The 13755-nt window shown below is 46.1% G+C and overlaps 1 protein-coding gene across 2 annotated transcripts in view; it reads left to right on the top strand.

The window, feature by feature from the left end:
* Window positions 1-13755, top strand: part of MYO5B (myosin VB) — a 113410-nt gene that overhangs the window by 57345 nt on the left and 42310 nt on the right. For both annotated transcript variants that reach the window (XM_025038578.1, XM_025038579.1), the window contains exons 13-14: window positions 2135-2368; window positions 13210-13294. In XM_025038578.1, coding sequence (XP_024894346.1) covers window positions 2135-2368; window positions 13210-13294 — 319 coding nt within the window. The remainder of the gene's footprint in view (window positions 1-2134; window positions 2369-13209; window positions 13295-13755) is intronic.

The raw sequence follows: 13755 nt of genomic DNA on the forward strand, positions 1-13755 counted from the left end.
GGGCGGGGGTGGGGATTTGAAGCTTTTTAAAAAGAATCCCCAGGAAGTCAGCAAGAGAGGAAACAAAAAAATAAAACCAGCGTAAGGCTAGCACCCAGAATTCTTGGATAAGGTTTTGTGCACCCAAAGAGAGAAACAGAAAAGTGACATGTGGTCCCTGGTGAAACAACAAAAACAAGGAAATAGGGCCACTTGGGAGTCGTCGAAAGAGGGAACAGTTTGGAGCGTTGGAGCTGTCCTTGGTGCTGACACGTCTCCTGTGGGTTTTCATACTGTGATAAGCCACATCCTTCACAATATTCTTCAGTCACAAATACAGTGACAGTTCCTGGGACCATTTCTTACAATCTCCCTGGTTTAGGGCTGTGGTGTGACATTTTTCAGCCAAAATATTGTAACCTAAGAACTCAGCCGTCTACCAGTTTGACTTGACTTAAGCATAACGTGTGAGTAGGCCAGTTGCACCTATATATTTTTATAGCGAGGATCAAGTTTCTTAGACCTTTATGGATATAAAGCTGTATTTAAATATGTTTTATCTGAAAAATTTTACACTAACACATGGTTTCAGTCAGCAGCCTTTTAAATCAGTTTGATTCAGTACTTAGTATGCATTCAGTAAATATGCTAAATTGGTTAATATTTATCACTCACAAGAGCATCCATATACATTTGAAAATAGTATGTTACAAGTCACAGTTTTTTGGTCTGTTCCTGTTTTTCTCAACTGTGAAATGGGGCTATGAATCAACTTTCCTTTGTAGAATTTTTCTGAGGAGTGAATGAGTATATATGAATCCTGTGGTACAGTGCCTACCCCATAGTAAGCACCCATTAAGAGCTAGTATTATGTGTGGAATGTGTTTTTTTCATGATACAGACTGGCAATGATTTTTCCCTCTCTCCCTCAGGGATCTGTAGACCATTGGTTGGGAACCGCTTAGAGGCTCTTGTGTACAGCTCTTCTGGTTGTGCACTGCACAAGCCAACTGGCTGTGGGGACAAGTAGCACTGAAACCCAGCCCACACTGCTCACCTGACAATGAGCCCCAGTGCAGCGCTTCCCTGAGAAAGAGGAGGGTCTCAGCCTTGAGGTCCCATGGCGTGCGTGGCATTGTACTTGGTCCGACAGCTGTTCTTTTGCTCCTCACTACTCTCTATGGAACTTAATTGCTGATGTGAATAAATAATTGATTCCTGATGCCCCAGCTTATGGGTATTTTGGCCAATATCTCTGTTCTGCTTGGAGCTCCTGCAGAAACTAGCAATGAAGAATTGTCAGTAACTATTTGTTGCTTGCTTATTTGGAGAAACCTTTTTCTCTTCCACTTTCCCCGCTGACCATTTTCCACTGATACTCTCAGCTCCTACAGGACCAGTTTCTGCCCATGTTTACACTGGCACTTGACCTGGCCCTAGGTCCTCTGTGCTTCATCTGTGTAAACTCATCTACTGTTCGCTTCCCAGGCCCCCTCCATACCTGCGCCAGGCACATGGGGTAACGCATCTCACTTACCTGTCCTTGAGTGATCGGCAACCTGTCTGCAGGGCAGGGCCATGACATGGACAGCTTCTGCCAGGGTGTCAGCTTCTGGAGTCAGGGTCTTACAGGGTGAGCTGACAGGTGGTGAGAGGGATCTCGAGGCCCCACGGAGGGCCTCCTTGGAAGAGGGGATGCTGAAGGGGTCCTTTGTTCCAGAGCCAGAGATTAGGTTGCAGCTCTTTGTGCCGTCCAGTCCATGGTTAGGAGAGCCCAGTGTGAGAGAGCAGAGAATCCTGAAAAGCAAAGGCTGTAGACCCAGGAAGCCAGCTACATTGTTGCTACAGCTTGAAAACCAGGCATAAGATCTGTCCAGCCAGACATAGAAAGCTAACTTGTCGTCAGCCAGCTGCCAGCTCTGCCACTACTCATAAATGCTCCTTGAGCATCAGTATTGGTGATTTTTGTTTTTCTATATTTCTCCTAGGTCCACAATAGAATTTTGTTAGGGAGATGCCAGGAAAGCACTCAAGCATGCAGCGATTGTGAGATTGGATTCCACCTTGGAAGTTTCTTTTTCAAATTGCCTTTGTGTTTTTTTCCTGGCCAGATAACCTTGTTCTCCATCTCTTCTCCCTTCTCGGCTCTCCACAGAACAAAGAATTCAAGACGCTGTCGGAGCAGTTGTCGGCGGTCACCTCCACACACACCATGGAGGTGGAGAAGCTGAAAAAGGAGCTGGCCCACTACCAGCAGAGCCAAGGTAGCGACAGCAGCCTGAGGCTGCAGGAGGAGGTCGAGAGCCTGCGGACTGAGCTGCAGAGGGCCCACTCAGAGCGCAAGATCCTGGAGGACGCCCACACCAGGGAGAATGATGAGCTGAGGAAGGTATGGTGAGGCCAGAGGGGGCGGCTGGGTGCTGGCCTGGCTAACGGAGCACTCTCTCCAAGGCAATGTCTTCAAGCTGTAGAGTTGCCACAGGCTTTTCTAGAGCTTGTGTCTGCAGACTGACCATCCCTCTGCATTTAGATATAAAGTGCTCATGTTTCAGAGACGCCCTGGAAGCACATTTGCATTCACCTAAGTATTGATTGAGTTGCTTCCATTAGCTGGACACTCTGGCATCCCCTGAGAGGAATACGCAGCGGCTGGCTTTGGGCATCATGTGGTCTAGAATTAGCACCGACTCAGCTCTGTGGCCTGAGTCTTGTTGACGAGAGAGATGGCAAAGAGGCAGTGGCTTTTCTTTTTCACACTGCTTACAGGGGTTATAGGCAACCCTTATACATCCCTAACCATAATAAATCCTGTGATTTGGGGACTGTGGTTGGTATGCTCTGAACGTTTATTCTCCACCCCATAAAATAGGTCTTCCTGGGATAGGCCCCGCTACCTCCATCTCAAAAGTCAGGACACACATTTCCTCCTCTACTCCCAAGACACCTGTTCAAACCAGAGACGTCCCACATGCCACTGGAGGGAGCCTTCCACAGACGGGGCATTGCCGCGCTCTCCCGAATCGCTACAGTGACCCATGGGCCCCACGGCCCGTTGCCCACTCGTTTAGTACGCAGCGTCACTGGGGTGTCAGTGGGTTGAGAATCTAAGAAGGGAGGGAGTCAGTGTTTCTAGTGTTAGAATAACAACTTTCAGTGTTTAAACACTGGGTCAGGCTCAGTGCTGCCACCGACGGAGTCTCGGGGTAGGCGTCACAATTTCCGATTCTCATCCCTGCTCTGCCATCACCATGTGGGTGCATGTGGGAAACCTCAGTGGCCTGCGTCCCCTAATCTGTTTTTTAAAAAAGTGGTCTAGATCATCTCTAAGTCCCCTTCTGGACCTGTAACTGGCCAACTCCACAGAATTGTATGGCTGGTAGAGGGAAATAATACCTCAGCCCGCTCTCTAGCGCCTCTCTCCCCCTCTGCCCCCTTACCTTCTCCTGAGCTGAGCCCTCAGACGTGACTTGGAGACGCACACAGTGCCGTTTGAGATGAGAACCTGTAGAGCCAGCTCACACTGCGTGTACGTACATGGTTTTCCTGTCTCGGGCAGAACTTCAGCCCGTCAGCCACTGATCTCGGGGATTTCCCAAGAGTCAGAGGTGGGATCCACATGGGAATTAGATAACCAAGAAAGTGTGGCCTGGGACTCCCAGATGCAGGCCGCCTGGCACAGAAAGCCCCCCATCCTCAGGGTGCTGCTCAGATAAGCCTGCCAGCTCACCCTCCACGGACCCTGAAGTAGATAGACTTCATTCTTTGGGACGAAGCATGTGGTGCTGGGAAGCTCCTGTTAAAACGGAGCTACAGCCTGTACAAACCGTAGAATTCCGTACTTGTTGTCCGACCCTTGGGAACAGTTGGTGGCAGAGAGAAGAGAACAAGATTAGAACTGGAGACTCTTGAGCTTGGTGCCCTTGGGAGAAATAGAAGTGCCAGTTAACTACCGGTGGTGCCAGTCAGAGGAGGCACGGGGCGTCTGTCTACCCAGCAGATCCACAAAACGAGGTCTCCTGTCTCTGCCTCCACAGAGAGCACTCGACTCATCAGTTCCCAGGCCTCCTTTCCTGCTTTCCCTTGGGCACCGTGATCGGGGTCTCAGAGCGCTTTTAAAATATCCAGGTCTCCACCCAGAGGAGCCTAGTATTACATGAAAATCATCCTCGGCAGAGTGGAAGAAAGAAGTGGACTCCCCTTTCCCCTCCTTTAAAAATTGTTACTCTTTCCGAGGCATGTGTTGACCTAGGTCTTAAATACAGTGAGAGCTTGGAACTGGGAAGAGGAAAATATTCAAGGACAATAGGTGCAGAGATAGAACAAGAAAAGCACCTTCCTGAGTCCAAACATAAGCAGACCCCACGAGAAAAATCGAGCATAAGATGATTCATTAAGCGCAATGTCCGCCTCTTTACAGGAAGGAAAAACGTGAAAGCAAAATTTCTTCTTTTCTAGGATGTCCAGAATCTTTTTATTCTGGTGGCTGAGGTGAGGTGAGGGAGGCGAGGGTGCTGGCTTCCCCCGCTCCCCCTTTCATCTTCTGTGCCTAGTCAGGGTTTAATATCTGTCAAAGCCACCAAGTTCAAGCTTAACAAATGCTGAATAATCAGACAGTTGGTTTCCCGTCGGGCTTGTCCAGGGGCCTGCTCTGCATTGAGCGAAATTGATGAGACAGGAAAAGCCCAGTGAGGGAGCTGACTGCTGGTAGACGTTTAATTAATGGATTTGATATTGCTGTCAGCAAATGCTGTATTAGAACTGGCATCCTGGAAAACTTCGGGCTGCGCATCCCTGATGATACTCATGGCAGACCACGTGGCTACCCTGCGTTGGGCTGCGGGAGGCCAGGTCTTCCTGGGGCCAGGACCACACCCCTGTGTCCACAGGGCCACATAAGTTGGCTGACACCCTTTCTACTGAAGGGATGCACTGCTGTGGCCTCTCCCCACAGCAGTCTACACCTAGGCCTTCGGACTCCTTTCCTTTTGGCCTGTGTGAGGTATGTGTTTTATTCTGTTTTAAAGCTCTCATGATCCTTCTGCTGACTGATGTGTGCAAGTGTGCTGTTTTGTATGGCTGAGCTGTTTTATGTCCCTAATGAAAGAGACATGGATTCCAGGGCCACCTTTGACACAAAGGTAATGGCTCATTATTCAGAATCTGCTCTGCAGTTGCCTCGTGGGGCCAGCGAGGCCTGGCTTGATGCAGGGCTGTGGGTCGGTGAAGAAGAGCAGCCCACAGCCAGGTGCCTGGCTCTGAGAGAGGGTCCTTGACACTCGTGAGGGGCGAATAGATGCCCCCAGGCCCTGAGTGTTCAGATTGGTGTGATTGGGATTGCGCGTCATATCGCTAGTTGGTTACCTTGGCTAGTTCCAATGTAAAGGTTTGGGGGTTTTCCAGATAGAAGTAGAGAGCTCTGACTGAGAGGGGAGTGGGGTTCTCACAGTGGGATGGTTTGAGTCTTCTCCCCAAAGGTGCCATCTGAGACTCAGAGTCGTGTTCTCAGCAGCTCCAGGATTTATGATTCCTAAGGAGGCTGATGGTTGTTAGAAAGAGGACCCCACCCCGTCTTTGGGAGGACATTGTTTTATTGCAGAAATCATGGAAGCTCATTGCCCTTCATTCATTCAATAAATATTTATCGAATGTATTTTTTAGGCGCTATTCTACACACGGGGGCAAAAATAGACCATTTTTAAAAGTTCTCATTCTTATGGAGTGTAAATATTTGGAGGTTATGGGAGGATGTACAGAGAGGAATTAAATACAAATTATCCATCATGTGCTATAAAGAAAAATAAAGCAGAATAAAGGAGATAGAGAGGAACCTGTGGGGGCCAGAGAGAGAGGTGATTTTATTTACGACGGCCAGAGACAATCTCTCTGAGAAGGCACCTGTGAGAGGTAAGGGGTGAGCATGGCGGATTTCTAGGGAACAGGTGACAAATGTAGCAGCAGGTGCACAGATTCTGAGGTAGTGGTAGTCTGGACACGTTCAAGGACCAGCAAGGAGGCCGCGGGCCTGAGGCAGAGTGAGCGAGGAGGAGATGGGCAGGAGGGTGGTGAGGTCAGATCGGGAAGGATCATCTGACCTTGACGGCAGCGTTAGCCGTGAAACGTGCGGAGATAAACAGCTGTCTTAGGCACTCAGGCCTTGTGGAGACAGCAATTCTCCCCTGCCTGAGCTTTTTCCTATAGCTTTTGCTGTTGGAACCAGTCATTTGAGGCCTGCTGGAGGCTGTTGACACTGAGGTTCTTTCAGCCTCCTGAAAGGTCAGGAAATGGGGTGACGTAGTAGTGAAGAGCCTGATCCTAGACCCGATCGCTCAGAGCAATAGCCCAGCCATACCTGTGCCCGGCTGTGTGACCTTTGGCAAATTCACTAACATTTTTGTACTTTAGTTTCCTTAAAAGAAAATAGTAATGGTACCTACCTCAAAGCTATTAAGTAAATTTATAACAGTTCCCGGAATATAGTAGGAGCTCAATAAATGCTGGCTTAGTATTCACTCATCTAGCCTGTAACTTCGTGGAGGTCAACATCCAATTCGCTTGTCCCATAGTTTCAATTAGAAACCTTGCTTCTGGCTCTGTTTACAGTGCGAATACCCAACTTGAAAAAATAGGTCACGACAAAACAAAAGTCCAGAGCTACATTTGTGCCCCCAAAGATTCATTGGTAAAGGCAGTTCTTGAGCATGGAGCTGGGCATTTGTTTCATTGAACTTATCAGACACGGCGTTAGCCTGATAAAACAGGATTTACCACAGCGTTTGCTCTGATCTGTCCCAAATAACCTTTTAGAAAGAAGAAACGTTCCAGGTAGTACTGCCTGCGAGAGTTAAAAAAGACCCCCACCCACCCCCAAAAGTGGAGCTGCTGGATGATGGTTCTTGAGTCTCAAACCCCCTAGCAAAGGTGTTATTATCATGCTGATGCACCTAGTTCTTGTTAAGCCTCCCTCCCTGCAAAGTGCATCGCTGACAGTTTGCAAAAGGGAGGCTATTTGGCTGCAGCAGTTTGTCACGTGCCCTCTCTGCCAATAAACTCTCCATATGCTAGGGGGATGGGGGAGCTGGGGGTGACCAGCACCTGGGGAAGTATGATTGAGGAAGCATTCTCTGCCCTCCTGGGATGTGGAACTGAGTGTGGGACCCCTTCCCCCTGCTGTTCACTGAAGAGCAGGAACTGCCCCCCCCGCCCCCCCCAGGATTGTCCAGTCAAGAAAGAAAAATAAAGCTCCTGGATGCCACTTTGATGTATGGCTTAGAATAACAAAGCTGAGTTCCTTGGAGGCCTACGTTGGAGGGAGATGGAGGGAAGAAATGAGGCTTAAACACAGTAGAAGACTTGGTGGGAACATGCTGTTGACCGTGGCTCTCCCAGAACTAGTCCCAGCTGAGATTTTAGGTCACAGGTGGTTGCAGTAAGGTTACGTGATCTCAGACTTCATAGGAATGGAGGTTTCAGGTCCAGCCTCATGGTAATGGCATATGCCCCCTACCCTTTAGAGGACGTGTTTCATTTCAGAGGGACATGACTATCTGCAGGATGCTCAGGGGAAGGTGACGAGAATGGTGAGGGATCTTGGAAGCCTTCTCAGGTGACCCCCGGCTCTGTGAGCCATCTGCATCCTTGGAGGCTGGTTGGGGGAAGCAAAGTCCCAGTTTTGTGGTAAATTGGTACTTCACAGACTACGATGAAATCACTTGCAACCCCTCACCCCTGTGGTCAGCCAGTTCGGAGGCTGCAGCCCGTTCCTGGCTGGGGTGACTGCAGTCCTGTCCTCCTGTCCTCAGTCACTTCGGGCCCCACTCTAGGGTGTGTTCTGTAGAGGTACACACAACGTGGCTTCCTCTGTTGGTGGCTTCGGTTCGACGTGACTTGTACATCTAGAGAAGCTATGTCGATTATTTGTGAAGCTAATTTGAAGGCGCTCATAAAGTCATTAGGTGGTGAACTTTCTCCAATAATAGTGTATTAGTTGCACTTAAAGAATGTTTTTCCCATATCGTATATGCCTCCTAAATAGAATTATTTGATTAAACAAGCTCGTATGTACTAGATGTTTTGGTCAACTATAAACACATTCATTAGAAAAAACAAACTCTAAAGTAGCCCTTATTTTTGTCTGAGGCTCTTTCACTGGACCTGCACTCAAGCATGGGGTGGCAGCAGTGGGCTGGGTTCTGGTGATGTGACAGTGTGGTCCCCTGGGCCACGGTGAGGCTCTGGGACCGGGTTATTGGCATCTAGTGGGTAGAGATTAGGGATGCTGCTGACATCTTCCAATGACCAGGACAGCCCAAAACGTCAATAGTTGAGAAACCCTGCTTTATAGAAATCTGCTACAACCCTTATAGGTTGTCTCATTGTTATGCGCCTGGTTTAGGCTGGACACTCTCTGATGGTAGCTACCATGAGTTGTATTCATTTTACATCCCCCGGCCCCTGCCAAGGCTCCTGGCACAGAGAAGCCATGTCAGAAGGTATCTGATGGGTGAACGACAGCCTTGCCCTGTGTCATCTCAGGTGCCAGAAGTAGGCTCTGTGAGCAGCAGCCTCCCGTGCTAAAAAGGCATCATTCTCAGCCAGTGCTTTTTCTTCTTTCCCACACCCTCACCATCAAATCAGGTTTTAGTCTCTCTAGACACAAAACATCAGTTGCACTAATTATAAGAGACAATAAATTGCCGACGAAGAATAACAATTTGGCATAACTAGTTACATGCATATCGCTTTTGACCCACCTTTTCTCATTTGATATTCTGTGGGGAGACAGAACATGCCCCCTTGACTGACTCCCCATGGCGCCCTGACCACAAAGGGGCTTCTACTCTCCTCGGTGGGAGAGTGGCCTTTGCATACAAAGACGTGAGGTCAGTGGTTCCGGACTAGTGTGGTGTCAGAATTGTACTCGCTTGTCAGAACCTCATTTCTGTAACTCTTGGCAGTACATCCGTGGATAACCTTCAGGGAGAAACCACGTCTGTCTGAATTGAAAGGGTGGAAAGGAGCTGTGGTGTCCTATGGCAGAGAAGGGACAGTTTCCTGGAAGATAGTTTTGAGCCATATTTTCGAAATTGAAAACTTGAAATTTGAAAGGGTCGGATAGTATTGACAAAGTGCTTGGAGCTTTTCGCAAGCCTCTGACAGCTCTCTCTGTGGAGCTGTAGAGAGCAGGCCACCTGCAGGCCACCTGCAGACCGTCAGCAGCTTCCCAGAGGAGCTGAGGCTCTGTAGGTAGGACTCTCTGCCTTCTGAGTTGTAAGGGGAGAACCAGTGACCTTGCTTGCGCCTGTTAAATTTTCTCCTGACTGTTTCTGCGTGATGTTGAGGGTTAGGGGACTGTTTCCTTATCTCATATTTAAAGAGACAAAAATCTCTGTAAAAATGAGTTAACTCGAAAGCCAGGAGGAAGGGAAGAAGATGGCATTTAAACATAACCAGTTGAAATTCAAACCTCAAGAAAGCTGCTGCCCTTTAGCCAGCATCCCTGGAGCCTCCTTTCTGGCTTTTGCTGCCAAAAACGTCTAGCAGAGTTTGAAAGGTGTTTGATGAGACCACAGGTGGGTCCCCAAGGATCAGTGTGATCATCTCTCCTCCTCAGTTCCATGCAGTAATCACCTAGGTGGGAATCCCAATAGGTCACTGTCTAGTCTCAACCACCATGCACATACTAGTATGTATCATGTTATTATACAGAGGATGTCATCTTTGAGGCTCTTTTTGTACAGGTTGGGGAGAGTCCTTCTTCCTCCCCCAAATAGATCATAAAATGTACCACGGATGGCTGGAACTGATGACATGAGCCAGAGAGTTTGTCATTCAGCACAGTCTGTGGGGAAACTTGTCACTCCGACCAGAAACTAACTATGAGCCTGTCTTACTAATCTTTTTATCTTTTGCCACACTTAGCACAGAGTCCTGTGCTTACTAGATTGGTTTTCTCGTGGAAGGATTTTTTTAACAGCTTTACTGATTATAATTCACATTCCATACAGATCACGCATTTAAAGTGTACAGTTGAAGGGTTTTTAAGAAACACTCAGTTTTCCAACCATCACCACTGTCAAATTTTAGAATATTTTCATCAACCCCCTCAAAAGAACTCTGTACCCTTTAGCAGTCACAGCCCTGCCCTAGGCAAACACTATTTTTTGTCTCTATAAATCTGCCTATTCTGGGTATTTCATAAAATTGGAATCATATCATACATGCTTTCTGTGGCTGGCCTCTTTCACTTAGCAAGATTCATCCATGTTGTAGCATGTATCAGTACTTCATTCCTTTTCATTGCTAAGTGGTATTTCATTATGCAGATCTGTCATATTTTATTTATCAGTTCATTAGTTGATGGGCATTTGGGTTGTTTCCACTTTTAGGTACTTTGAACAATGCTGATACAAACATCTATCACAAGATCCTGTGCAAACCTAGGTTTTCATTTTTCTTGGATATCTACATAGGAATGGCATTGCTGGGGCATGTGGTAACTCTGTGTTTTCCTTTTTGAGGAACCGCCAATCTGCTTTCCAGAGCAGTGTATGGTGGGACGGCAACCTGGCACAGCAGCTGGACCAGCACAGTCCCCACCGACATTTATTATGATCTTTTTTAATAACCATCCTATTGTGTGTGAGGCGGTATCATTGTGCTTTTGATGACTAATGATGTTAAGCATCTTGCCATGTACGTATTAGCCATTTAGAGAAATGGCTCTTCAAATCCTTTCCCATGTTTTGATAGGGTTATTTGGCTTTTTATCATTGAGTTGCAAGTGTTCTTTATATATTCAGGGTACAAATCTTGTGTCAGATGTATGATTTGAAAATATTTACTCCCATTCTGTGGGTTGCTTTTTATTTTCTTGATAATATCCCTTGGAGCACAAAAGTTTTAAATTTTGATGAAGTCCAATTTAACTCTTTTTTTTTTTTTTGGTTGCTTGTGTTTTGGTGTTGTATCTAAGAAACCATTGCCTAATCCAGGGTTACAAAGATTTGCTTCTGTTTTCTTCTGAGGGTTTAATAGTTTTAACTCTTACATTTAGGTCTTCGATACGTTTTAAGTTCACTTTTGTATATGGTATGACATAGGAGTCCAATTTGTGTTTTTTATGTGGAAATCCAGTTGTCTCAGCCCCATTTGTTGAACAGATGATTCTTTCTTCATTGAATTGTAGTGGCGAGCATTTATTTCTGGATTCCAGTTCTTGCCAGTGATCCGTCCGTATATCTGTTTTTATGTTGGTATCATAGTGTCCCAATTACTGTAGTTTTGCAGTAAGTTTTAAAATTGAGAAGTGCGAGTCCTCCAGTTTGTTTTGTTTTTTTTTCCAAGATTGTTTTGGATCCCTAGATATTTCACATGAATTTTAGGATCAGCGTGTCGTTTTCTGCAGCAAAACCAGTTGGGATCTTGATAAGGTTTGCATTGAATCTGTAGGGTTGCATTGATTTGAGGGGTATTACATCTTAACAATACTTAGTCTTCTGATCCATTAACTCAAGATATCTTTCCATTTATTTAGATCTTCTTTAATTTCTTTCAATAATATTTTGTAGTTTTCAGAAGTGTAAGTTTCATACTTCTTTTGTTAAATTTATTCCTAAGAATTTTCTTTTCGATGCTGTTGTAAAGAATTGTTTTCTTAATTTCTTTTTTCGGATTATCCATTTCCGTGTGTAGAGATACAATTGAGTTGTGTCTATTGATCTTGTACCCTACAACTTGTACTCATTTATTAGTTCTGATAATCTTTAAGTGGATTTCCTAGGATTTTCTATATACAAGATCACATCAGCTGTAGGTAGAGATAGTTTTAATTCTTCTTTTCCAATCTAGATGTCTTTTATTTCTTCTCTAATTGTCCTGGGTGGAACCCCCAGAATGGTGTTGAATAATGTTGGTGAGAGCACACATTGTTGTCTTCATTCCTGATCTTGGGGGAAAGGCATTCTGTCTTTCACCAGAAAGTATGCTGTTAGCTGTGGGTTTTTATAAATGCCTTTATCAGGTCGAGGATGTTTGTAGAGTGTGTTTATCATGAATATTTGGTAGTATTTTGTTAAGGACTTTTTTCATCTATATTCGTAAGGGAGAATGGTCTGTAGTGATGTCTTTTTCTGGTTTTGGTATCAGGACATTACTGGCCTCATGGAAGGAATTGGGAAATGTTCCTTCCTCTTTTTTTGGGGGGGCGGGGGGAAGAACTTTTGAAAAATAGAAATTAACTTTTAAGTTTTTGCTGAGTGGTGGAATGGCTTTAAAGGGTATGTTTACCTTTCGTGCCTAATGAAGGTAATGTAGAACCATCTACACATATTCATCCACTGCTCTGTGTAGTGCCTGCTGCTTGGTGCTCTACACACGTCATCTCCTTTAATATTGAACCAGCCCTAGGAGCTGGGTGTTGATTTTACAGAGCCAGGATCTGTGACTGTAAAGGTCATTCATTGACTTCGCCTTTGCCCACACTTATGATCACAAGAGTTCTTTCTGTGGTGACTTGCGATGGTTCAAGCAGCCTCTAGGAAAGTGGGGCTCAAGTCTGGATGCCTGAATTGAGGGGCCCTGGGCACACGATTTCCACGATTATTTCCTCACCTGTTTCATGAAGGCAGGGATGTGACGTCAGTGGGGAAAATCTCTAGATAGCCTCCTGCAAAAATGAGTGTGCCATTTTCTTTCCAGTAATATTCACCTCCTGTTTCCCCTGGCATTAGTATCAGAAGCCAGACACTGGATTGGACAGTCGAATGTCAGCAGCAAGTCTCCTTTCCTTCCCTAGCATCTGGACTGTGCTGGTCCGGTAAGACAGGCAAGGGCAAGTGGGGTGAAGACCAGAGAGAATTATTCTTCATCGTGAGCTTCTGGCTTTCCTGAGACTCAGATTTGAGAGCTTATGATTTACCTAGACAGGCAACCAAATGCGAGGAAGCCTGTTACTGCAGTAAGTCCTTGAACAAGGCATGGGAGCTTGGTGCAGACTTTTCAAGAGGTTTTAGTGGGCATTGGAAGACCATCAACAGAAATGAGTCTGTCTTGTTTTAATGGAATTTGTTTTTCAGTGTACAATTTTTCCCTTGAAATGAAAGCCACGTTAGCTGATTCAATTTTCTTAAAAATCATTTTAACATCACCAGCTGAAATTCAAACCCACGAGAGGATCCTTTCCTTTGCTCAGCTTCACAGGGGAAACATTTTTTTCTGTTGTTCTCTCTTCAGCGAGTTGCAGACCTGGAGCAAGAAAACGCTCTCCTGAAAGATGAGAAAGAACAGCTTAACCACCAAATTCTGTGCCAGTCGAAAGGTAAGTACCAAAGTGCTTGATTTTTCATTCTGAGCTCTCATTTATTTCCCACGGTGATTTTCCCCAAAGACTCCTAGCAAGCGTGCAGTTAGCAGTGGGGAAAGGGCTTTAGTAGAAGAGAGATGCAGAAGAAGGGTGATCTGTGCAATCCTGCTGTGACGTTTGGTTTCATGTGGTGAGACATGGATAACGGACGATATGACGCCTTGAGTTTGGAGTCGGGGAGATCTGCGCCCGGAGCACAGCTCTACCATGTGCTGCTGCGTGACCTTGAGTGAGTCACTTAATGTCTGTAGCCCTTTGTTTCTTCATCTGCAACACGGACACCAAGGCCCATGTGAGGAACAGATAACGCGTGTGAGTCACTTAAGATGATGCTTGACACACAACACTTAGGAGCTGCACTTACTGCTGTTCTTAAGTTCATCTTTAGCAACCACGGTTCCTGTCATGGTTTCTTC

This window comes from Pteropus alecto, unplaced genomic scaffold, assembly GCF_000325575.1.
Source record: "Pteropus alecto unplaced genomic scaffold, ASM32557v1 scaffold146, whole genome shotgun sequence".
Taxonomy (NCBI): Eukaryota; Metazoa; Chordata; class Mammalia; order Chiroptera; family Pteropodidae; genus Pteropus; species Pteropus alecto.